Source organism: Sebastes fasciatus, chromosome 4, assembly GCF_043250625.1.
Source record: "Sebastes fasciatus isolate fSebFas1 chromosome 4, fSebFas1.pri, whole genome shotgun sequence".
Lineage (NCBI taxonomy): Eukaryota > Metazoa > Chordata > Actinopteri > Perciformes > Sebastidae > Sebastes > Sebastes fasciatus.
Window position 1 is genome coordinate 15807847 of NC_133798.1, and position 27718 is coordinate 15835564.

The 27718-nt window shown below is 42.0% G+C and overlaps 1 protein-coding gene across 2 annotated transcripts in view; it reads right to left on the reverse strand.

Moving 5' to 3' along the window:
* Positions 1-1058: 1058 nt before the first annotated feature.
* Positions 1059-27718, reverse strand: part of ldlrad3 (low density lipoprotein receptor class A domain containing 3) — a 95772-nt gene continuing 69112 nt past the window's right edge. Inside the window, exons 5-6 of one of the 2 annotated variants that reach the window (XM_074632262.1) lie at positions 4575-4977; positions 1059-3314 (exon numbers count right to left, since the gene is read on the reverse strand). In XM_074632262.1, the coding sequence (XP_074488363.1) occupies positions 3110-3314; positions 4575-4977 (608 nt within the window). In that variant the 3' untranslated portion in view covers positions 1059-3109. The remainder of the gene's footprint in view (positions 3315-4574; positions 4978-27718) is intronic. The other variant, XM_074632261.1, reaches the window with a different exon arrangement.

Here is a 27718-nt window from a genome sequence, read left to right on the forward strand (position 1 = left end):
AAGAGGAGGAAGACCAATGAGAAATGCAGGACTGTCCGTTATCATTACACCTTTAAGGCATTAGCATGTTTGTTCAGCCTCAACCAGGTCTCGGACTCACAACTTCACATACCAAGGGCAAGTCACTATCCTGGTAAGCTTACTGCCTGGGGAAACTACTACTTTACACTCTGACTTCACACTATGACTTGGGGTTGCATGTAAAGGCAGATTTCAAACTAGTGTTAAAAATTCAGTTATCAAGACAAAATTCTGAGAATTTGCGCACTTCACTTAGACAACATAGAGATGCCTGTAATTCATTTTGACAAAGATTGATAGCTGCATAACTGATGTTTAAAGATGCTCCATTTCCATTCACTGCACTGGTTTACATGAGAATAGAATTAAAAATATTGTCCAAAATGCAGTTTTTGAGATAAAATTCTGAAATGTACCGCACTACATCTACCATGACCTCAAAATGTTGTCATTTATTTTCATAAACATTGAGCTTTGTTTAGCGAGAATTTGCAGTCGCTGTGTATAGTACTCTTTACACTAAAACATTTTAATGCACTGTGGGCTCGATTTTTCTGGCTGTACCTTTGTTTTTTTACAAAGTTTCTTAATCAATGTGATGGCCTGAACTGTGCCAACATACTATAATATATTACCAGAAGTAAAAGATGTCCGTCTATGCCAAATTTGTATTTAAAAGCCTCTAGGCTCTAGTTTTAAAATAAATACATATTTTGATATTCATATTGATTCATACATAAATACATGAGTTTAAGTACGTATGAGTATGTTTACATTGTGGTATGGTAAATTTTCTTAAGCAAGAGATCTGAATGCTTTCACCACAGAATGTTTCATTCTCTCCGTCCACAGTATAAACTCAGATGGCATTCCTGCTACTAAATCTTTATTATTTGAGGATCTGTGATATAAGGTGTGTCTGTCTGGGGCACAGGCTGGCGGTAAAGCTCCAGACTTTGCAATAAACATTTTGACAATATATTAAGTTGCTGAGAAAATGTAATATTAGATCTCCAGGAAGACTCATACACACAGGATCTGAGTCAGAATTTTATATTACTTTCAATGTACAGAATACAAGGGATAACAAGATCATGATGGCAACGTCACAAATATGTAAATAACTAACCTCATGAGATCAAATCAGAAAAATAGGAAAAACATTCCTTAAAACAAAACCAACATTAAAAACAACAGAACAGACAGACTGGGATAAATTTTGTCCTGAGAAATGTTTTCCAGTTTTACAGCAAATAACATGAATTCTGATTTACTCAATAAACCTTTGTACATTTTAATATAATAAAGGTACAAATAGTTGTTGTGACACATATAATCATTGCTTTGGAGGGTAATATCCTTGGGTTAAGGTTAATAATGATTATCTTTGGTTTGATTGTTTTTCTTGTGCCTGCACACTTTACTGCTGGCTCTGGAGGAAAAGAAAGATGTAAAGCACAACTACATTTACACATTCACATCTCACTTTCAACTCTACTTTTAAATAGATTTCTTTACTTCCCCTATCTTGTATGTACAGTGTTGAACACTTTGAAATGAACGAACAAAGGTCAAAAGACAATAGTAAATTTACAAAAACAGATCCTTCAGATATGGATTTGATGGTCATTGTCTAATACTACTGAGGATGATTTTCCAGAATGACATAGTTATATACATTAAAAAATTATCTAAGAGATGATATTCCTAAATGTACATTGTCATGTGAGCTTACCAGGCTGTCGTTGTTTTTAGAGGTTCTAAATAGGCGATTTGTATCCACAAACATATCACAAGCAAAGGCACTATGGGCCAAACAGGCACACAATAAGGCCTCAACAAAATCATTTTGATTTCTTTTTTTTGTGTCTACATAAAAACATGATTGGTCTTCAAACAGAAATGTAATAAAAAAGTTATCTTTGCCAACAGAGGTGATTCTTTTGCTTAGAGGAATGATGTATGCAACTCACTTGGTAAGGATATATACTTTTGTATATAAAGCATTTCTACTCAGCATTATTTAAAAAAAATCTCAATGGTCCTTTTCACATTTTTTATCTTGAATTCAACCAAAAGAAATATTGTGTAAAATATTGTGAAAAAAGCGCAAGACCTCCACTGCTCATCTAGATATCTCTCTTCCATTTTTCTCAGCGTAAACACTTCACTAATATGGGTTTAGTTTGAAGCACCACTAGACGAAGTTACAAAATGTTATTTTTTTTACTACAACCAGTCCACTGTAGCCATATTATCAGGTCATTGTTCACATCATCTCTTAAAAAAAAGAAAACACATTTTGAGTACCGCTGATTGAGCTGCTCTTGTACATCACATCTGTATGTGTTTCTGTTAAACTATTACAAAATTACACTACACTACTGTATCGTCTTCATTTTGACTTTTAAAAGTGTATCAACTTCAGTAAGAATAAGGCTGATTGAAACATGTGATTTGCTAAAGTGATCTAAGTACAGTAAATCATCAAATGTAGCAGTGATCCTCAACAGTACAGAATTTATCTAGCATTCAGGTATTTGAACACAATAAAAATAACATTGTAGATGTGAAATGTGAAGTACAGTTAGGAGGGTTGCAAAATGGTGCATGACTTTGACTCAAGTGCTGCCAAAGTGTGAGAATTACACCGCTCTGTCATGTCTATACTATACAATGATCATTTCAGGTGCCACATTTTGCTATCACGTATGATATAATGAAGGAACTCCTACTTCTTTGCAGATGCAGGCTGTGGTCACTGGTGGGTATCATTACACAGTATTTCTCCAAGAAACAGATGAGAAATGAATGGAGGTGGAACTGGTTAAGGTGTAGTGGAGCCGTGACCCCAGCAGGGGGAGCCAGCATACAAGAGCCGTCTAGCAGGATGAGCTCGTCTTAGTCCAGTGCTTCAGTAAGCCTAAGCGTAGGCGATGAGTTTAGGACACCGTTTAGTCTACAGTCTCTTAGTCCTTGTTGATTCTCCTCAGCAGGACTTTGCTGTGGACTGTCCTGGGCCTCGTGGCCCTGCAGCCTGGTCCTTCAGTCCTGCAGAGTTCTAACTCGTTCTACCAAGAGAGCGAGGCTACAGCTGGTCCGACTCCTCTCTGGAGCTCGAACTCGGCTGCATGCCTGAGGGCACAGTTCTGGGTGTGGAGGGTGCAGAGGGATGTGCTCTGGGATGACTCAAAGGGTCTTGTGGGCCCTCGTATTGAGGCAGCTCGCCATCTGATGGAAGTTCCCCATCTGAGAGGTATGGGGGAGGAGGGAGATCAAACCAGGGAGGCCGACTAGGGGGAAAAAACAGAAGAAACAGAGAGAGGAAGAATGTGATGTCAGGGCCATGAGCTATTACATAAGGACTGTACTATGATTTTTTATTATTTTCACTGGGACCAGCAGCTAGCAAAGACTAAAGATGTACACCCCTTCAATCATTCTGAAGCTGGTAGTGAAGTGATGTCAGAATATCATTCTCTACATCAATGTTCACTACATTTCTGTGTGTATTTTAAACAGTAGCAATCCTCTGTATAATCATTTATTGTATATAATTAAATAAATAATATATAATAGTAAATGAGTAACTAGTAGAGTAGAGGGTTAATTGATTGTGCATTAAAGCAGCAGTGGGTAGAAATGGAGCAAATATGATTAAAAAAAAGTTATTTTTATAAAACGGTCACAATATCCTGACAGTAGTGCATGAGACAGGTAATCTGAAAAAAAAAAAATCATGTTCCTCTGTGTCCTCCGGTGCTCCTAATGACATCTGTAAGATTTCACAAACCGAAGGTTGTGACCCGGAAGCCATGTTGAGATCAGTTGAGGAAATACCAAGCACCGCCCACCAGCCGGAGCAAACTTTCACATTTTACAACTAAACAGTACACTACAAGATGTTTCGGAAAACATCTGAGGAGAGAAATAGGCATTACAGTAACAGAATATTGATTCATATTTGATCAGCACTGCCTTGTTTGACTGTTTGATCGGAGTTTGAGAGCTACCTCCGTTGAATGAACAGCCAATAGGAACACTCTCTCTCTGAAATGACCTGTGGTTGGCCAAAGTCTCCTGTCACGGACTAGATTCCTGAAAGCCTGAAAACAGAGCCATGAGGAAGTACAGGAGTCTAGTTTTCTCTCAGAACACTTAAATTACAATATGCTGAAAGGTTATTATGGAATTTTTGCCCAATGATGCCAAAAAACATTCTGCCTACTGCAGGTTTAAATGCAAAATCCCATAAGAGCACCACTGAGACAGATGTGTACGGATATCTCTGATTGCATCCTTTACTACAGATTTAGTCTGTGTATGAAAATTAACTACATGAGAGAAAATGGGCTTAAAAGCAAATTAAATTACAGTTTTAATACGTTGTATTAAAATTATACACTAAATTAGATTATACTTGGCTAGAGAGACAACTTTTAGCGCCAGTATTTCTGCTTTATTCGTGGCTTACAGTGCAAAGCTAGCTCTACGGATACAGCCAAATGATTTATAAACTACCGTACAGCTGTTAGAATCAGTATTTCTTTCACCTGACATCCAGAACAGCTTGTGAGTAGGATGGAGGTGAGTCCATGGAGAGTCCGGAGGGGTAAAGGGTCCCAGACAGCAGCTGCAGTGCCTGAGGAGTTGAGCTGTACTGGCCCGCTGCAGTGGGGGACCCGGGGGAGAGACCTGGACCGCCGGGATGGACGTGGCCCCGGTCCAAAATGACCAGCCGGGACAGCAGCAGGGGCTGGTGGTGGTGGTGGTGGTGCGAGCTCCCTCTCACGCCTCTGGGCAGCAGGACGCTCCGCTTCCTCTGGTGATGGAGCACCAAGGCCAGCAACGCCACCACCAGGACGAAGATAACGGCGCTGCCGATGACGGCGTAGGTGATGCTGGGGTAGTAGCGCAGGCGATAGTCCAGTGTCACAAAGTCCTGCCCCGGAGCTTCTGTGGGGGAGAGGAGAGCAAATTGAGGGTGGATGATGTAGGAGGATGAGTGGTGGCGAGGACGACAAAGAGGGGAATGGAGAGGGAAACAATTTAAGGGAATAGGTGGTTGAGGAAACAGGAGGATGAGTGGTGGCGTTGCACGGCTCGGGGAATAAAGAAGGGAGTGAGGGAGACGGGCATGAATATCAAGCAGTAAATTGTTTTCAGGTTCATTCTGTGTGATTCAATAGAGGCAGCCTCTCTTGGAGATGAGATGAGAGCACTACATAATAAGCATAACAGCAGTCACTCTCCCCGAGAGCTTCCAGAGACGAGGAGAACAAATGGAGCAGCGGCGTGTTCAGTGCAGAGGCTAGTTTGAGCCCACAGTTCACAAGCAAGAGACCTCACTCCTTATTATGAAGAAAGAGAAAGAACAGAGAGGCTAAATAATTCTTTGTGAGGACAAAACAGCTCACAGCAAGTTTCGATAAAACACGACTTGAGTTGCTCGGCGTTTAGGATGAGAGAAGGCACCAGAGGCCGTCACGCATTACCATGTTTGTCGCAGGGAAACAGGCAGTCTGCGAACTACCTAGGAATCCAGGCGACTTAACGTTCGCGTGGCCGGTGGTGAGAAACGCAGAGCAGCCAACTCGCTGCCTGAAATGAGGAAAGGGAGTACTGTAATGCCAGAGAGCACTGCAGCTTATTATTCCAGATGGGATGAGGGAATAGCACTTAAACATTTCCGCTGACTGATATTACAGCGTGAGAATTTCAATCAGGCACTCGGGGTGAGGCTCATGTAAATGGTGTTTCTGCTGCTTACCGGCAGACAGTACTGTTGAACTAAGGAGAGAGGGAGGGAGAGTGGAAGGAATCCTATTTATTACGGAGCTGCAGTATGGGCTGTGCTAATGAGGAATGAGCTACATAAAAGTCTTTTACAGTTGCTGTTTCAGTTCAAATTACACTAATGCCTCAGGGGGCTGTAAACATCAAACCTCTGTGTGCCTCTTAAAAGTTCAAAACACCCTTTGGAGTACTGTCTATGCTCTGTCTTCGAGGATTGTGTGTTGCTGCTTAACAGTGTGTATTAACGCCTAATATACACTTTAAACGACTCACATCTCTGTCCACTAGACATCATGCTGAGGATATTGCCCATAAAGCTTGCCAGGAAGTGACCATTGCCAGATATCTCGAGGTTGAATCAATAGTCCGAAAATGATTCCATCTGTAAGGATTAGATCCCCGGAAACTGCAAAGCAGGCAAGACCTTTTGGAGCTTTTTGAAGTATTCCAGGCTTACATAGACTTACAGGCTCTTGGGGGATATTGTGTTTAGCACAGGGTAGAGATTCCCCCCAACATGTACAAGCTAGAGCTACAGGGTGAAAGAAACGAAACGAAACGAGATGTGCAGAGCTCCACAAAAAGTCAACCAGTGTGACCCTGTTTTGGTGAGTTATCGGTGTGCAGGGACTGAAATTAACTTTTTAACTGACCGCCACTGTGGCAAGCAAGTGTATTTTTTTGTCTGCCACAAATGAAGGAATAACATTTTAGATCTGATGTCCTTCAATGTCCGATATATTTTAAATAAAAAACATATACATGGTAAATTACAGTGTTCAAATTACACCATAGCTTCCGAAGAGCCCTATTTTTGGGGGATGGGAGGACTGTACTGTACATTGTTATTGTCATCTATAGTGGTTATTTGCATGAACACAATTCAAATATTTATGATTATATTAAATATTTGCTTTGATTAAAAAAAATCTTGGCATTAGTAGTTTTAATTATGTATTATAAGCTGCTTAGAGCTAGCAGTTAAACAGTTCATAATTCCTTCTCCAATATGTATTTTACATTGCTGTGAAAACATCTCCTTCAAACAACTGTAGTTATTCAAGGTTCTTGCCAAAAACTTAATTTTACGAAATTACATTTGAACACACCATGATAACGTTGTAATCTACATTTGCTCAATAGTTATTTTTACTGAGCAGAGCTTGAACACCTAATAATGTAATGGCACCTCCGTTAACACCAGTAGCCTGTTATTTAACAAAGCAGGTCTGTAGTGCCCACTGGCTCCTAACAGGTAACGTTACTAACTCTCCTCCTGCTGATTTCAACACAGATTTGTTGTTCACAGTGTCGCATTATCAGGGAACAAATAGGGTGCTTTTAAGCGTTTTTTTTTCTCTCCGCAATGTTGTTGTCCCAAACAAACTGAAACATGATACAGCGTGCGTATGCGTCATTGTGCATGCGTAACTGTTGGAAAGCACTGAAGAGGAATCAATAGTCACGGAGGCATGACATGCCAAGGAATTGGACAACTAGGAAACTGATTCTCTGTTCCAATCCCTGGCATTTGTCTGCCAAAGTGGAGGATGTCCTGACGATTTTATCCGCCACTGCCAACAATTTACCTGCATTTTGTTGGTGGTGGGTGCTAATTTCAGACCCTGTAGGTGTGATTTACAAAGCTACGCCGACTAAAGGGAACTTTCTGATTCCAAGTAGATTATGTAATATATCTTCATATGCGCTGGAATTCAAATCCTGCATTGATAGAGGTCACAATGTGTACGTAAAAGAATAGTTCCACATTTTGGGAAATACACTCTCTTGCAGAGAAACCACTCACCACTCTGCACAGTAAATATGACGTTACAGACAGCAGCCGGCTGGCTTAGCTTAGCACACCGACTGAAAAACAGGACATATGGAAGCAGCCTGGCTATGTTTCTTTAATACTTCAATTTAAAGTTGACGTTTCACCTTCATCTGGGTTACAGACTATTTCTTGGCCGGGCTACAGTGACTTCCTGGAATCCCTGCCGGTTGCCTGGAAACCTTACGACGACGGCAAAACTCCAGGAAGTGACTGCGCCTCCAGAAATCGTCTGGCACACATCCCCTGTAACACTGCAATGTGTCCTTTTGATATTTCAGTTTTCTGTGCAGATTAAACAGACGAGACATAATGTTTTAATAAGTGAGCTTTAGAGGTGCACTTAAGTGGTTCTGTTAGCTTCTGACAGATGGAGGCTAGCTATTTCCCCCTGTTTCCAGTCTTTATGCTAAGCTAAGCTAAGCGGCTGCTGGCTTCATGTTTAACTGACAGATACGAGAGTGGTACCAATCTTCTTGTCTATAACTCTCAGCAGCGAGTGAGTGTATTTCCCAAAATGACAAACTACTCCTTTAAGTGAAAGGTGCTGGGGGTTGGAGAGACTATCAAAGCCCAGTATTAGTCAGACCATTTGTGTTGACAAAGCAACAAGCTATCATTAGAGGAGGAGTTCTTTTGAGCTTGTTTTCTCATTCTTCCAGACACCATGCTGCATGTTTCCTCTGTCTACCTGACCTTGAAGGCCTGAGGGAGTCTTCAGCAGTGTGTGTGTGAGAGTGTGTGTGCACACATGCTGTTGAATTCCCAACAACGACCAGCCTGGCATACAGCCTATTTATGTACCAGTGTGTAGTCGGAGGCCCCATGCCTTAATTAAATCTAATCTAATTCAGATGCTCCACCCGCCCGCTGCCCCAACCAGCCACCAGCCAATAAAACAAGCCCCCTCGACCCCTCCCTTGTGATTTAAAATTGGCCAGTCTTTCACGCTACCAATTAATTATGAACTGGACTCTCAGCAGAGAAAGGCCAAAACAAAGAAGAATTATTTCCATAATTACCTAGTAAAAAGAAAGCACAAATAAAGAGATCCCACCGCTGCCACCCATTGCCGCCTATCAGGTTTCAGTGCAGTCCTCCGGGAGCAGAGAGAAACACACACAAAAGGAACTCATAATGCAGTAACATTAACAATGGGAGCCTATTCGGTACATTAGCGATAGAGGCTGTGAAAGGCTGCTTCAAATCACACAGGAGATGAAAAGACAGAGAGAAAATGAAAAAGAGACTGAAGCAAGCTTCTTTTCTGTCAGAGGCGAGAGGTCCTGTGTGTGTGTGTCTGCACCCCTTCCCCGCTGTGAGTGTGATTGAGCTCCGCATTCGGTGTTCAGCCCATTTTGAGCTGTTAGTTGTAGTTACGGTACAAAGAAAGGTGTGATCACCATATTCAAAGATAGGTGAGGGGGAGGGGGGGGGGGGGGGGGGTCGCACAATAACGATGGTGATTCAGATTAAAAAGAAAAGAGTCCTAATCATACCGTACGGACGTATCATTCACACTGTATGTCCTTTGAAGGAAGGAAATTTCATTTCTGTGAAGTATGGATTCGCACATCAAAGTCCTGGATAGCTGAGATGTGTTTAAGGTACATCAAAGGAACAAGGGAAAAGCCACACACTCATGATTAAACCATTCTATTTAAATTGTATGGATGAAAAAATCCTGTACGTATTGCCAATCAGTAACGTTCTGACTGACATATATTGTGTTTAAGAAACTTACCTTCGTTGTGTTTGACTGGTTTTCAAACTTTTACCGTCACCCAAATCTCTCGTGATGGTGTGCTCACACTACATATAGAGTAGCCTATTGCCTGGTCCTGCTAGCATCTCTGACGGTGCTACTTTGTACCAAATTCATTTGATGTAACTGTCATGATCAAAGCTGAACATCAAAGTTCACTAGAGGCTTTCCTGTCTCGTCAAACTTGACTTGAAAGGCTAAAGTAGGCTACATATGTGCTGTCGGAAGTGCTTGGACACTGTTGACCGCACAAGGGGTGAAGTCTTTTTAGCTTATTTAGCTTCATACATGTCTTGTGTGACACAACAACAACAACTGGAATGCTAAAGATCCGCTGCATGGCCTGCTGTCAGTCAGGATACAAGTTGAAGTAGATCAGTGATTTCTCAACCAGGGGTACTTGTACGCCATAGGGTACTTTTGCAGTTGTCAAGGTATAGGCAAGCAAGCAGATTTGTCAGCTGCTTGCTTTGCTCCATGAGTACACTTACTTCTTTTTGCGTACCGCCACCTCCTGGTGAGTCTAGGTGCGCATCCCTAAACACCTGTGTGTAACTGCGTCTCTGTGTAAACACATAGCTAGCTTAATGCTGAAAATGCCTTTGATATTCTTTCTCATTAGGGGTGTAAGAAAATATCGAAATAATTAATATTGTGATATTATGTTTTGTGATACTGTATCGATTCTTGAAAACACTGTATTGATTTTCATTTAATAGTTTACATGCAAAGATGAACTCAGTCAATACGTTTTTTAATTGGCAAAGAGATGCGCCCTCTCGGTGTATGTGCCCTTTCAAAGTAGTGTTATGATGTTGGATGTTACAGGACTGTGATAAATACAAATGCAGATCCCACTTTTGTGATTGCATTAAAAAAAAGTAAGCTTTTTTACTCAGATTTTATGCATATGGTGGTGTGTTCTTTATACTATGATAGTTTTCCTAAAATTAGATTAAAAAGAAATCGCAAATATCGCTTTGCTTAAATAAATTTGTGTACAATTTAATTTGTATCAATACATTTTTGTTAACCAAATATATATTAACAAACTGTGTAAATGCATGTTTTATGTACTGTAGGCATAATGTATGCAATGAAATGCATACAAAAATACATCAAGTGGGATATATTACCAATATATACTTATAAATATGAATATATCCAAAACACTTGATGATGATGTCATGCACCTGCTGAATTAGGGTACTGGCTCCTTTTTTGGTCCAGTTCAGACACTGGTAGCTTTATATAAGTTATCAGATGTAAACTTGTTTTTCATTGCATGACGGTAAGTCTCACGGTTAATGTGCAGCCCTGTAAATAGTTGAAATAGATAGCTAAAAGTAATGGATATAAGCTTTATAAAGCTCGACTAATGGTAATGGTTGAAATAACTAAAAGTAATAGATAAATGGTTTAACAAATCAGCTTTTTTCATTATTCATCATCTGGAATTTCATCTCGAGGGTGTAAACCTAACCTCAGGAACATGTTGGAGAGAATTTCTGAGTGGAGCTGCATGTTTAATAGTTGCTGCATATAGTAGATGTACTTGTGTTCAACATAAATAACCTCACTCTGCAGCTCTCCCGTGACATTGGCACCTCTAACAGTGCTTCTATACTCTATTCATAAACTCATAAACCTTCCATATGTGGGGGCTTGGGGAGGGGGGGGCAAGGTGCAGCCTCTCAACTCAGCCACTTTAATTACATCAGAGTGCCTTCTCCCCACATCTCTCCCCTCCCCTCCCATCCTCCTCTTCACCACTCCTGTGCCTTTTGTTTCCCCCTCTTCCTCCCCCTGCTTTCCATTTCTCCCTCCTCTCCTCTGTACCCGCTATTCCGCTCTATACTCTTCTCGTTGGTAATTTACTGTCATGGAGATGACATGTACCTCGCTGTTATGATATACAACAACTGTACTCAGCCTGGATTAGGCACTCCATGGAATGCTTATCAACGGCAAAAACCTGTTGAATCTCGATTTTCAATCTTACTCCACTTTCTCTTCTTTTCCCTTTTACACTCTCCAGCCTTGTTCCTTCTTCCACTGCCTCTTCTCTCTCCAATAGTCTACCACTCTCTCTTTTTTTGCATTTCATTATCCCACGCCCGCATCAATCTTATTACCCCTGCATGAGAAGAAAGAATTATAGGGACATGGTGAGGTCACCGACAGCACAACAGTGGACAGAGAGGAGAGGAGCTTTAAGAGGACAGAGCTAGAAACTGATGTGGACATGTCCAAAAGGAGAGGGAGGAGAGGGAGGAGAGATGGGCATATAGTGTTTTTTCATCTAATCTCCTCTACCGCAGACTAAGAAAATTGAACTCCACACACGCTGCTCCAAACCAGCCTTAAATCTATTATAAGAGACAGAGTCACACAGACCCCCTGCTGGATCCCTTCAGTACCAGGAACGTACTCTTTTTGGCTGGATCTCTTTTAGTGTTGCTCTCTTCTATTGTACATCTTTCCTTTCTAAACCTGGCTAACAAGCCTCATTTTCTTTGACAGTTTCCTTTATTCTTCTTTTGTGTGAAATCTAGTCCTGGCATTGTCAGGGACTCAGGCTTGACTCAGTGGGCTCATACTATATATTGGAATGGCCTATTTTTAGCTTACCCATCAAAAAGCAAAGACAACGTTATCTTTCAACTCTAAAATGTCCAGATGTGTACATACAGTGTCTTTGTCTTACTGTCACAGTGAAATGGAAGTGAGAGCGTCTTAATCTTCAGTAATGTAATGTGGCATATTTCCAAGTGAAACGGGCATTGTTCCAAGAGGGATTTAAATCCTTCCGAGTTTATTAGACCACTCAAAAGTAGGCGTGGCTGAGCGAATACAGTGCAATATTGAGATACGGTGAGATACAGAATTATTTTTAAAAGTTTTTGCCGACTGAGATCCAAACACACTTCCTATGATGTCACTCGGCTAGCCACAACAACCAATAAGGGTCAACCAACAGTCAAATGTGGTTTTGTATAAGGTTGTGTCTGAAAGGAAATATTTGCAAAACTCTTGCGAGACTCGTTACCCGACGACCTATCCTAACCGTAACTATTCGAGGTCAATGCCTAACCTTAACCATCTCGCAAGAGTTTCCCAACTTGTGGGTTACCTTCTACAAGACGACCTTCGTATAATAAGTGGGGTTGCCCCAAATCACATCTGATTGATTAAACTTATACTACCCCAAGTTCACAATCAGTCAGCAAAAATATTTTAATGTTTTACAGGAAGAGAAGAGAGGGATTTTGAAATATAAAATACAAAAAAAATATTTTGGACCCATATTTAGCAGATAACGAGAGATAAATAACACAGGATTACATTGTGTCTTCTTTACATAACCACATTTAAGGGATCCTTATCAATATAGTTCACTTGTGTTTTGTTATGGTATACACTAATGGTATACACTAATGGCACAAAACTATATCATTATCAGTTTATATTTCTAACTCTTAAAGGAACAGTGTGCAACATTTTGTGGTTCTATTATCAGAAATGGGACATAATATTTCAAACTATGTTTTCATTACTGTATAATTACCTGAAGCTAAGAATCGTGTTTTCGTTAGCTTAGAATGAGCCCTTCAAATCTTCATAAGGAGCGGGTCCTCTTCACAGAGTCAGCCATGTTTCTACAGTAGCCCAGAACGGACAAACCAAACACTGGCTCTAGAGAGAGCCTTTCACGCTTTTACGTTACCTGAAGGCCACCGTAGTTCTCCAACACGCTTCTGAAACTGCGGTGATGTGAGCCGCAAAGTGCAAAATCGTGTTACCGCCAGCTGCCGTCTGACTTCCGTTGCTCCTAAAGTAGTGTTATTATGGTGAGGATGACCTCTGAGCGAGGCGAAAAGCGTCACCACAGTTTTGAACTCGATAGCTCACATTACCGAAGTCTTGGAAAGGGAGGAGTGCGCGGAGGGGTACTCAGTTGGTTGCAATCTGCAACCACACCACTAGATTGCCGCCAAATCCTACACACTGTAGCCTACCTTTAAACATTTATATTGATATTGGCTTGAAAAATTCAGATACTTTTAGCTCCATATAAATAGCATCTTTTTCAAATGAATCAATTAAAAAACAATGAAATCATATATATAGTATATCATGATACTGTCCACATGATACAATCTAAATTATTGTCTAAGAGCACAACCATTTGCACCCATATATTTGTGTGTCTGTGTGTTTTACTGGTGGTAGATACAGTATTACTGTGGGACACCACCTTCTAAAAACAACCCCAAGATTTACGTTATACTATAGCACAGCCCATGAGTAATAAGCTTTCAAATCAAAATATTTCTTCCATCCATTGAGAGGTGCTACTGAACAAGATGAGAATATCGGTACACACACTCACACATTGTGGGCTTGTATGCAGCTACTGAAGCACAGTGAGGGCCGATGTTAGTGCACAATAGGCTATTGAGCATGCAGTGATTAAAACAAGCTCTGGAGCACTCCTTTGTCCGTCTTTAATCAAACTATGCTGCAGATCAACAGCAGACATGTCGTTGGGTTGCTGAGATACAAGCTCTTTCTTTTTAATGGAGCAAAATTCCTTTATCCCGATTGGCTACCTGCCACTGAATATGCTAACTAACAACTGTCAGGATACGTTCAGCCAAAGATGAATGAGCAAAATAAAATGAAAAGAAATCGGGCTAATAAAAGACTCCACATATCTTAATTGCCACACTTAAAACGCTTCTGAATAAAGGGAATGGAGATATTCCCCCCCTCTGGCTCATTCCTGAGGGAAAAGATAGGGCCTGCACAGATGTGCTGTACTTTCCCTATGCACTGAAGACTCATTTCACATTCACAAAGTGCCATCTTTTAAAAGAGTCCAAAGCGTTGGGGGTGGAAAAAAAAAAATTCTTCCTCTCAGCATTCCAGGGTTTGCAGCTACGTGTCGAGTACGGCTGTCTTCAGCTGATTGAGCTTGGTCACAGCGGTGCTTTCCCTTATTGCAGAGTCACTTTGTCTGACGCTAATTACAGGTGTGGGGGCTTCTGGTTCATTTGGCAGCTCTGTTGCCACAGTTACGCCCACAACCACAGGGTGATAAAATGAGGTGCAGAAGCAGTGACAGCACATTAAGTCCAGTATGAAGAGAGGAGAAGAGAGGACAGGAGAGGAGAGGAGAGGAGAGGAGGAGAGGAGAGGAGAGGAGAGGAGAGGAGAGGAGAAGAGAAGAGAAGAGAAGAGAAGAGAAGAGAAGAGAAGAGAAGAGAAGAGAAGAGAAGAGAAGAGAAGAGAAGAGAAGAGAAGAGAAGAGAAGAGAAGAGAAGAGAAGAGAAGAGAAGAGAAGAGAAGAGAATGATGAAACCACTAGGGGGCAGACAGCTCTCATGTTTACTTGGCAGCACGCACACATGTACTCACACACACATTCACACTTCATCCGTTAGTATTGGGCGGGCATCCAGAACTGGGGGAGGGCGTGCGTTGGGTTGAGGGGTCTGTTGGGGGGGACATGCCATCTGGCTTCAAACACCCTCAAACAAACGCACGCACGTGCAATTACCATAGAGTCCCCATATACAGCGTGCACGCCAACCAGGCACGTACATTCGCAAGCATGCCACCATACAGTAAGTTTATCAGGAAAAAAAGTTCAAACACACCCACACATGCACACACATACTGCTCTCAGATGCTCATGCGAGCAAAAAACGGCAATACAAACAAAATCCCAGAAATCCTTTCATCCTGGTCCAGAGTGAGCTAACTAAACCCATGCCACATGGTGGAGAAATCTGAAAAAAATTGAGGGGGGGAAACTACAAACAGCAACTTGTGGGTTGTTTGGTGCACTCGTGCCTTTACTCTCTTCAGACTGCACTACCAGCAGAGTCTGAAGGGTGAAAAACAAACTCTTAAACTTGACTGTGGTGGCTATGGCTGTAATAAACGTTGCTAAAAAGGAATATAAAACTGAAACTATACCGCTTTTACCATCTTTTTGACCCAATTTGCGCATGCTATTAAAATTTACGTCTGCATCTGGAATATAACACAACCACGCCGCCGTATTTACTCCGAGCAATTGTCTGCATTCTGCCTGCATTGCGTTTTGGTCACATTTTGTATGCACCCAATATGCAAAGTAGGTGAGTAGGTGGGGAGTTAACAAAAAACTTGCAGGTGAGGTGAGGTGAGGTTACTGCACCTTTTTGTCTCTACAGGAAGCAACCAAAAACCACATGTTTGTTTACAGCAATTCTGTTTTGCAGCAACTGAGAATGGTTCAATGTTTTCTTTTGGAGATGAGAATTGTAGGGCTGACCCGAATGCTTCAAAGCTTCGAAGCTTCAACCGTTGCCATGGTAATAGACCTCCAAATCAGTATTCGAATGCTTCGTTTTTTTTTAAATCTAAGTATGTTATTATAATATATAAATCCCAAAATATGAAATAAGGAATAATCCCACAAAATTATTTGCAGATCGGTGTGCTGAGGATCTCATCGCTGCTTTTTGCAGATGATGTGGTCCTGTTGGCATCATCGGTCTGCGACCTCCAGCACTCACTGGATCGGTTCGCAGCCGAGTGTGACGCAGTCGGGATGAGAATCAGCACCTCTAAATCTGAGGCCATGGTTCTCAGCAGGAAACCGGTGGTTTGCCTACTCCGGGTAGGGAATGAGTCCTTACCCCAAGTGAAGGAGTTTAAGTATCTCGGGGTCTTGTTCGCGAGTGAGGGGACGATGGAACGTGAGATTGGTCGGAGAATCGGAGCAGCAGGGGCGGTATTGCATTCGCTTTACCGCACCGTTGTGACGAAAAGAGAGCTGAGCCGGAAGGCAAAGCTCTCGATCTACCAGTCAATCTTCGTTCCTACTCTCACCTATGGTCATGAGGGTTGGGTCATGACCGAAAGAACGAGGTCGCGGGTGCAAGCGGCCGAAATGGGTTTCCTCAGGAGGGTGGCTGGCGTCTCCCTTAGAGATAGGGTAAGAAGCTCAGTCATCCGTGAGGAACTCGGAGTAGAGTCCTTGCTCCTTTGCGTCGAAAGGAGCCAGTTGAGGTGGTTCGGGCATCTAGCACGGATGTCTCCTGGGCGCCTCCCTTGGGAGGTGTTCCAGGCACGACCAGCTGGGAGGAGACCACGGGGAAGACCCAGGACTAGATGGAGAGATTATATCTCTACTCTGGCCTGGGAACGCCTCGGGATCCCCCAGTCAGAGCTGGTTAATGTGGCCCGGGAAAGGGAAGTTTGGGGTCCCCTGCTGGAGCTGTTGCCCCCGCGACCCGATCCCGGATAAGCGGTTGAAGATGGATGGATGGATGAAAATTATCCATATTCAACATTAACTATTATTAGTTATTCTCAGACGGATATCACTGTTTGTGTGTGTGTACAGTAGTGCGGCAGCAGCACCGTCCTTAAGCTTTGAATACCTTTGAATATTTCTCACCGAAGCTTTGAAGCCCAAAAAATGGTATTCGGGATATTGATTTTGATGAGCAGACATTGTCCAACGCCATCCAATTACTCTGCAAGCCCGATTAACTCCAGAGGTGGTCTGGCTGATTCAGCCACATGCTGATAGTGTTAGTGTGGATTAGCACCTTCCATTAACATACAACCTTCTTTATCTAGATAAGACATCCAGATAAAGATCAAACTTTAATTCCAGAGCATAAACGCCGTCCGTGCCTCACCTCCCATCCCAGCTCACATGTTTTCACTATTGCACTTGAGATTTATGATGTTTGTTTGTGTGCTGTACCTTACAGACGAGACATATCCACCCGGGCAACACTGATAAATAGCTTTTGATACAGGCATCCTGGCTAAGAAACTGTGAAACACCAAGGTGTATTTCATCTAACAGCAACCTGGAAACACTTGATGTTCTCACTGCATGTTATACCAAAGTCTGTACAGGTCCATTGTCCTCAATGAAAGGATGTTGGATTTTTCATTAGTTTGCTGCTTGACACAATGTTTTTGCAGCAAATTAAACACTTTTTATCACTCTGACCTGCCAAAGCCTTTAGAGCAACTGCCTTCATGCAATCATTTCAGGCTGCCTGCATTTTAAACAAGAGCGCAAGAGCTCTCAACTCGCTCTTGGATTTAAGAAAATTAGACGCTGGTTGTAGAGTTTTTAGGACTATTTATTCTCTAAATACGCGTTTTCATCTCTCTCTCTCCCTCTCTCTCTTAGGGTCTGAACCCTTTACTTTAGCGTGTGATCACCCTCATTGTCCTCTGTTCTGTGATATTGTTTTTACAAACCCTCCCTGCCAACAAACGTCCCCCTAGTGGGACATAAAAGATTGATTGATTGAAAGCCGCCCTGCCAAGCCACACTGGGAAGCAAAGCATGTTAACTGCTCTGCGTCGAGACTGTTCCAGATCCCTTTGGCATCCCGGTATTAATATTCATGTCCCGTGCTGTCACCCTGTTCCTGTTGCTGTGCCCCGTCATGTACTATATGTCTGTTCTCGTTAGCATGCACAGAGAGAGAAGGCATTAATGGACAGGCTGTGTGTATGTGTGTGTGTGTGTGTGTGTGTGTGTGTGTGTGTGTGTGTCTCTATAAGCCTGCCTGTCTTCTTTTCTTATTAAGAACTTCTTTATGTCTTCATGGTTTCATAGAGGAGAGCCTGTATATTTGTGTTAGCCTGTGTCTGTCTCCAACTGTGTCCTTCTGTCTCTCTGTCTGTCTGTCTGTATCTCTCTCAGTGTGTGTGTGTGTGTATGTTTGAGTGGCGCTTTGGGGAAGGGAGGTTTTCATGCTTCATCGGGCCTCTATTTGCCTGTCCTGTAATAACTTGTCCGCTCCATTGCTTGCCACTATCAGACCCCCCCATAACACTCAGTCACAGCTTACTGTGGGCCTCTAGCAGAGCAGAGGGGAGGTGGGTTAAAGTTAATGAATGACTTCAGCATCTGGAGAACATCCACAGTGGAGGAAGAGGAGGAGGAGGAGGAGGAGGAGGAGGAGGAGGAGGAGGAGGAGGAGAGTGGGGAATAGATGGGGAGGACAGGACATGGAGGTTGAAGGGCAGGTGAAAGGAAGACAACTGACTGATACATTTAAGGAGCAGCTATTGCAAAAAGGTTAGACGTTGACTGTAAAATAATAGAGAGCAAGGATGGGGCTAACAAAAAGTAGTGCAGCTGATGAATGAAGTGAGTAGTACAACATTAAGTACTTGTAATAATAAGATGTGAGAGCCGAGTGGCTATCCTCAGCAGCGAGTCCCTGGTTCGATTTCCATACTCTCTTTCCCCACATTTCCTGTCTCTCTCCACTATCACTATCAAATAAAGGCATAAAACGCCCCAAAAATAATCTGTAAAAAAACAAAACAATACAACAATGCAGATTACTGTGACTGCTTTCCTATAATGATGATATCTGTAAGCTTGGGACAGACATAAGAGGGCTGCATAATGCCTAATATTTAGGAATGTTGACTACATTTGGTTCTCATATTTTATGTATGGTGCAGCATTTGGAAGTCGTTAAACTGAGGTGACATACTGTATGTGTATATGTGAACGTATATTCATATACAGTACAGTATGTATGTGCTTATAGGCACATCTCTGTATTATCTAGCTGAATGGTGTCTTATAGCTCAAAAGGTTGTGGGTTGTTGTCTTGACACAAAAGTAAATTTCGTTAAAGAAATAATTTGACATTTTGGGAAATAGGCTTATTTGCTTTCTTGCCAAGAGTTAGAGGAGAAGATCGATACCACTCTCGTGTCTGTGTGACATGTTGTGGGGTGTTATGTGCTGGACTATCACTGCCTTCAAATGGGGTGATGTTTACCGTGTCCACGAGAAGAGTCTGTATGAATGCCCTCCTCTTGTGGTATTCACAACCTCGTAAGTAGACATTTTCTGAAAGCTCAGAGTTCATGTGTTGTGACGTGTTTGCTGACGTTGTCAGAAATGGCGGAATTTTCGAGTTAAGTAAATATATTAAGTTAATATATTGTAATTTTAATCGTATAGAGTTTTTTAAATGTTGATATTCCCAACGGCCTCATCTTTTCCCTTTGTCATAATGCTTTTGCCTTTCCTGCATTACGTTACCCACTTGCTAGCTTGCTAAACCTCTGTGGCTTCTAGACGACGACAGTAACGTAACAATGCCCTCGCTTAGCAGCATTGTTCTCACGACTTTACCAATTGAACTCCAAGCATATTGTGTACATGACTTCTCATGACCTAACTACAAACTCAAAAGTTCCATGTGAAGGCAGCGTATTTCTTGGCTAGGCGCAGTGATGTCACGGTGTCTTCTCATCACTGTGAGGTTGCCAGGCAACCAGCTGAGACTCACTGAGGTCACTGCACCTGTCTCAGAAATAGTCCAGCATATTATCCACTTAAAAGCCCCAATTTTTTTTTTTTCATGTTGGTTTCTGTATGGATTAAACAAACAACACACAACGTGATAAGATAAGATAAGATAAGATATTCCTTTTTTAGTCCCGCAGTGGGGAAATTTGCAAATAATTATTGCTTTAGCAGTGCAGGTTAGCTGTTTCCCCCTGCTTCCAGTCTGTACTCTGAGCTAAGCTAACTGGCTGCTGGAGGGAGCTTTGTGTGCAGAGAGAAAAAAAACAAGAAAGTTTCCACAACTGGATCTGCAGTACAAAGGACTTAATATTGCTGCTGATGGGGAAACATGGGAGAGCGGGGAGAAGTGGGACAGACGAGTAGCCTCTGTAGCGCGGCGGGGAGAGACTCTAAGGTATGTTCATGAATAACAGGCTTTTGCGTGTTGGTGAAAAGATGTGCTATGATTACCACTTTTGCTTGAGTATCACAGGGAATCAGACTCAGTAGGATCTGCAAAAACAAAGACACGTCACTCATCGTTCTATTCGCAACATGTCGCATGTTTCAACTGAGGCACAGAAGTGGGAGTTTTTTTTTTCTTCTTTTAGAAACCCTTTCAGGGGTTGTGAAGGATAGGCTATTTTTTGCCTGGAGGAAAAGGAAGAATGGGAAGGGTGAGAGGTTGCTCAGGAACGCTGAGAGCCTTTAACTAAGATCCCCTCCCACCAAACCTGACGGGTACGGTCACCATGGCAACTGTTCTTTGGGGCCGAAAGGTGAGTTGGGAAGGGGGAGGAGGCTAAGCTGAGAGTGGACACAAACAGAACTCGCATACGCCTGACGCATGCGCACAAACAGATGACGCCCCAAAGCTGAGATGTGATGGAGCTGAGTGATAAGACGGTGGAGATTACGAGTCTTATTCAGGCCTGTGTGCATTTGCAGGCTTCGATCGGCCTCCTCAGGAGTGACAGGAGACTATTATAAACTGTAGCCTGCAGCTAGAATCGACAAAAAACAGCAGGTGGGATGACATGCAGGAGTCACAGAGGAGACTCATCTGACAGCCTCGGTGACAGGGAGGCCGATACGGGACGATTGACAGTCGAGGGAAAATTGGTTTTAGTGACTTACAAAACTTTCATACAATAGAGAAGTAGCACGAGTTGGGGTTAAACGTGGAGGAAGAGCTCTGACTGACATTCACAGAGAATTAGGATGTTTATTAAGCTCAAATGTGAAAAATAAAGAATGTGAATATTGTATTAAATGGATGGATTTGTTTTTTCTTCTTCTCTGAAATATATTCCCGTCATGAGGATGATTTAAGTGTGCCATAACGCTAAAATCGGTGAGAACAGAATTATGTAAGCGCAGTAGTGCATTTAAATACCACATTTATCTGCTGCGTGTCCTGGAGGACAATATTATGTAAGGACTGTGGATGAGCAGCCTTAACTATAAAACACCACATTTTCTTTCCATCACAGCCGGCCTCTAATATAAGCTGGATTTATTAGAAGTCAGGTACAAGGTCAACTGAAAAGGTAAATGGTACCAGAGGTGATCTGACCAAACACATAATGAAAGACTGTGTTTGATGTGGAGGAGGATAAGGCTGAGTTGATCAGCAAATGATGGTGTCACATTGTTATTTGGAGAAAAACAACTATTTCAGAGGCATCCAGTAAAGGAGAAAGACTGTTTAGCCCTATTACTGAGAGTCTGGCAGCAGCAGCATGGTGTTTGTAACAGGACTAGTCTTCTCATAAATGGGTAGCGGTGAGGACTGCGCTGTACTGCCAGCATACCAGAGTTTAAACTACAGTATGACGTTGTGTCTCGGTCTTTTTTGCTCTGCTCACCACTAATTTAAGTCCAACTGTTAACCAAAACCTTTGTGTCATAGCTCTTCAAACGATCTATGTATTATCAAGAGCTTGAACTGAAAGGATTTTTCAACATTAATCATGTGCTCCTGCCCTAAACCAACAACTAAGTATGCAACTTTCCCCAGATTGTGAAAAGCAACTCTAAAAGCACATTTCAAGCACCTTACTGGTGGTTTTGAATGTTTTAAGTCATTAACTGCAAAGTGGGCACATTTTCCAAAACATGTAAGCTTTAAGAATGATTTCCTTTTCTTGTAGGAGGTTTCATTCTTGCCAATGCTTGAAGAGAATATACTTGAGGAGACCGGAGGCGTATTTGAAATTGTTATCACAATGAATCTTGTCTTTTTTTTTGGTCATCCCTTGCTGTTGTTGCATGGTGATTAAATTGTGAATAGGGAATGATTTGAATCTTCATTTGAAACATCCAGGAGTTATGTTTTTGAGAGACAAACCTTGGAAGAAGCCAATAGAAGTGGCATGAATAGGATGATGTGAATATTGTGAGCAGTAAACAAATCGGCTATAGAAACGGTGTTCATTCAGACAGGTATTCTACAGAATTGACAGATATTTGACAGGGACAAAAAGAAAAACAGACGATGCTTCTGAGACGAACAAGACAAGATGTGCTCAGCTGACAGTAATCCAAAGAAAATATGACGAAGTAGGGCTGCACCGAGTAGTTTGAAAATTAATTCATAACGTTGACATTCTAATTATTATTATTATTATTTTTATTATTAACTTACAAAAACATTACTTTCCACCTTCTCTTCCCTCCTCTTACTCAAACACACACACACACACACAGCAAGATTGTGGCACTCCGTCTGTCTCTGTAATTGCCTTAGTCCTCAGTCCAAAAGTTGAAATTAATTGAAAAAAGACAGCTATAATAATTTCCAAAATCCACAACATGTTTTTATCGAAACAAAATACTCTGCTTCAGTCCATATCTGTTGGCGTTTAGCCTTTCAATTACAACATTTGGGTGGCACTGCATTAAAACATCTGCATTTCAGCAGCTGACTCTCTAATTTCTAATGTCATAGCGTCCTTGACTAAACTGATAAGGTCTTGTTTTGCTGGGAAATCTAAAACACGCATTGCTTACAAAGATGGTCCGCAGTAATGAGTGGTGTGCAGGAAAGGACTATTAATTGTAAAAACAAAACTTTGTTATAGGCCTTTAGAATAAACTTGCTGTAAATGTACAAACAGTAGGCTATAGCTGTCACTCTCGTCACAAGATCCTTGTGTAAAAGCTCGTAGTTAGACTGCTAGTGCTTATCCAACTCTCCAAAGGGAGCTTTCCCCACATCCACATACGGTAGCGATCAAAGTAGTGCGTGGTTATTGCTGCCTGCTTTAAGCTGAGTGTGCGAGCCGCCCGTGTAGATGTCAGTTTTATTGATCACATAAGTGCCAGTTAAACCATCAGTCTTTCTCAGGCTGCCATTCACAGGTTCACCTGCTGAGTTTGTCCCAAAGTGCACAGGTGGCTGGCAGGTCTACGATGAGATTAAAGCTGGTTAACAGGGTTGAAGTGGTGCAACCTTTTGTGTCAGTGTGCTGACATTATGACACACAAAAATGCAGTGTCAGTCTGTGTTTTTAAGCCCTCATCTATACAGCGAAAGAACAAATCCATTTGTGAGCATTACGTGACATGTTTTTTTTCTGTTTGTGTAAACAGCTGCAACACTTTGAACTGGGAGTTAAAATCCAATCATTTTAATATTGTTCTGAGTAAATTTATGTAACCCAGTTCAGCATGTGTCAAAAGCATTGCCTTTGCAAATACACAACATCATGTGTAAATTAAATAAAATCTGAACACACACAGCAGCAACACAGAATAATGAAGACAAACTGTACAACAGAATTTTTAGGTTGGTATTTTTCATAGCACTGCAGGTAAATGCTGCAGCACGCTCAGGTGTAACTCTGACACACAAAACAGTGCACTCAAGAAAAGAACATTCACACAAACACACGCAACAACATGCATGAGCACACAAGCAATAGCGATTCCTCTTGGTGACATTATCTACTGAGAAGTGGTGGAAACAGGAGACTGTGTTTCGGTGAGTGAAGTTCCAGTTGAAAGCATTCGATTTAGTTTTCAGCAGGGATGCACCGATCACACTTTTTCAGTCCCGATACTGATTCCAATACTTGGGCTTTGGGTATCGGCCGATACCGAGTACGGATCCAATTCTAGTGTTTAATTAATAAGCTGTAAGCCTCACTGTGGGGAAATGACTGGTACCATTCATTTATGTGTAAGGCAACATCTGGCTTGACTTAAACATTGCTTTCCTAACTTTGTATATAAATATATACATGGATATAAGTATATTTAATTGTTATTAAATAATAAATCGAACACTGGCAACTTGGTAAAAAATTACAGTATATAATGTATATAGTATATAAATTGAATTGAAAAGATCGGCAGCATTGTCACTGCTATCCAGCTATTTGAGTCAGTATCGGCCTGATATCCGATCCAGTGTTGGTATCGGTGCATCCCTATACTTCTCAGAGCAGAGATCATACTCACACAGACAGGATTAATAAAAACCTCTTTCTTAATCACAATGCATAAAAAGGAGTTGTAGAATAATTCCAGGTATTTTCTACCTAGATTTATTTTCCAACTGTTGTGCATAAACTTGTATCACTTAAACCACTGAAGAGTACCATACATTCGTCACTCTCACACAGTATTCTGCTGCATAATCTGGCCTGCTTAAGTACTTTGGGTAAGAAAATAAGCCACGAGTTGGAAATGAAACACGCAAACGTCTGTGTACACGCTTTTGTATGTTTGTTTCTGTCTGCATCGATAAGTATGCAAACGGGCCAGTCAATGTTGTTCAAGGCTAAAGGGAAGGCCGGCCTGCTCAAGGCTTATCTTTTAAAGGTACAGTGAACAGTGGCGCCCCCGCCCCCGCACGACAGGCCCACTTTATCCTGGCAGGCCATGCTACGATAAGTCTGAGCTCTGAGAGAAGAGGGGCGCGGAGAAGTCAGGCCCGGATTCTGGCTTCAGATCAAGTGGGATAAACCCTGCAAAGATATACACACACACACACACACACACACACACACAGTAACGGATATACAGACACGCAAACATGGAAATGGCAAAAAAGTTGTCTGCAAAGAAAAATAAAAAAGCCATGCAGACACCATATGCACGCACACACACACACTGAATATCAGTGCCCCCATACAATGCTAGTCCTCCCATGGCTTCAGTCCTGCCCTGTTCTTCTCCTGGTTAAGAAACAGAGCAAGACCCCTGATGCCCCTTCCACCCATCTAATCCCCTCTCCTTTAACAATAGGCCTGGTCAGGCTGGTGTAAAAGCGCGAGGAGCCCCTGCGTCTTTTATCAAAGTCGAACAACAGAGCGAACGCAGCCCGTGTGCTGAAGGTCTATGGCTCCTGCTCATATCTCTGTGTGCAGCTAGAGTGGAATCAATGGCCTCTGTCTGAGTGATAAGAAGTGGAGCATGATGGTCAGTTGTGCAGCTGGTACACACTCGCTCCGAGTGTGACGGTTTGGGTTGAGGAAGCGTGGAGAGATTGGGGATCAGAGCCTAAGGGGAGGCCGGTATCTGGAGGTCAGAGATAAGGCTGCTCCCAGAGCATTCTCTATAAGATAAGTTGTGACCTTTTACATATGAGAAGGCAAAGTGCAGCCAGTAAGCAAAGAACGCCGGCCATGCGTGCTGTGCGGTCTGAACGAACAATGGGGAGCTGTGCTGATGAAAATGAGGAGCGGATAGAAAGAAAAAAAAAAATATCCCACCAGGAATCTTGGTTTGCCTCACCAGAAGGTATGCTAAGTGTGTCACCATCTCTGCGTGGTCTTTTGCATACTCCCCAGCTATTATCGCATGCCAATCTTTCTCTTGTCTCTCATCCTCTCTCTCTCACTGCACATCCATTTGCATCTTCCTGCACATCGTGTAAAGCCCACAGCTGGAAATAGCTGACTGACGTCCTCTTGAAGACCAAAAAGACTGAACAGCAGTGTTCGATAAAATGCGAAGATGTGACAAACAGCATCCTTTTGGCACCTCATCCCCTGGCTATTTACAACACCAAAGCTTCATTACCCAGGAGAAATAAAACTGCTCTTGTTGCAGGAGGGAAAGACTTTAACACAACACAGCCGCCAATTAAGATCAATGCTTCTAAAAATCAATTATGCATGTACTATACTGTATGTGCTATATGCACCAGAGCCCTGTGGCTTATCGGCAGAATTGAAGCAGAGGGGCTCAGTGTGTGTTTAACCTATGCGTTTTTCTTCCTATACCCTTGCTATACAGCCTACTTGCTCAATACTGTTTCCTCATTCAACTCAAATTTCCCCTGCTTTAGTTTTTTTGTCCATCTTTATCGACAGCATTCTTTCCTTTGTTTGATCATAAAAGCTCAATGAATGTTTGTTTTGCTTTCCCCCTCCCATAAGCCTTTGTTTCCCAGCTCACATCAAACAGTTTACTTTCTCTATGCCTGTTGATCATTTCTACGCCTTATTCTCAGCAGGAGCCTCTTTTAATAGGTTAGACAGCTACATTAATGGGTTCTTCCAAATCAATAACAGCCAGCCGCAGTATATGTTAACATACACTTTCGCTGCATCATTTCCAACGTAATTGATCCCCGTCCATGCACTCGCACACACAGGTTCGTTTCGTTACTGCAATTAATGCTTTTGAAAATATGCACATTTATTCATGATCCCCATCCATCAGCACCAGGCTCAGGCACGCACGCACATACTCTGTAACACAGAAACACAATCTCTAGCCCACGCAACCGCAGATGAGACAGACCACATATCAAGCTATGGCACACAGTGCAAGTGTGTCAACTCAATGCCCATCTAATTAATAATGCAGCTTCCAGCTATGCATCATCAGTAGCCGGAGGGAGTCGTCTGATATTGTGTTAGGGAGGGGGATTATGTAGCTTACTGTGGAGGGTATGTGTGTTGAGGCACAGAGGAACACAAATATGGCTGTGTCCCAATTCCATACTTCACACTAAAACTACACAGTACATAAATAATTGATTTCATAGCAATATGTTTTTGCAGTTAGTGTAAGTTTTGTATTTTAACAAACAGAAAAAAATTATATTTTAATGACTTTCAGACTTTGGAAAGCCAATTGAAAAAGCCAAAGTGGTTTTTCAAACATTCAATGCTTAATTTCTGGAGCTGTCTCACCAACATCATTCTATTTGCCCAGCAGTAATAAGCTCCTCCATTTCCTCTGTGCATGTGCAATTTACTGTATTGTGGGATAATTCAAAAGATAATCACAAAGGAACACAAACTCAAAACTCTAAAAATGAGTATGGAACTGAGGCACAGCAGGCCATAAAAGTGACCAAATGTGGCAGTAATGCTCATTGAAGTTTCAGTGTGTAAGCTCTGGCGGTATCCAGCTGTGAGGTTCCAGATGTCAACCAACTGAAACCTCTCCAGTGTGTCAAGAGTGTAGGAGAACTACGGTGGCCTTGCCGACGCAAAAACGCAAATGGCAATATGTCAAGAGAGACAGAGTGGCGGCAATGGGAGCGAGTAACGTTATCGACTCCGGCCCAAGCAGGAAAAGTTAACAGTGTTTGGTTTGTCCATTCTGGGCTACTGTAGAAACATGGCGGTGCAACATGTCGGACTCCGTGAAGAGGACCCGCTCCCTACGTAAATATAAACAGCTTATTCTAAGCTAACGAAAACACAACCATTTTTTTATTTTCAGGTGATTATACACTAATGAAAACATACTTATTAATATCATATTCCATTTCTGCCAATAGAACGCTCCATAAATGCTACACTCTGGTCCTTTAAACACCAGTTACAAATTCTTGGATGGAAAAAAACAGAAACTACACTGTCAGAGTTGGGTTAACTTTGATCAGTTTAAGCTGAGTTAGTCTAACAGCTTAAACTGATCAAACAGCAAAAAACATCTGTATAGTATCATTAGAAACCAACGGGGTTGATATGAGTTTAAAGACATG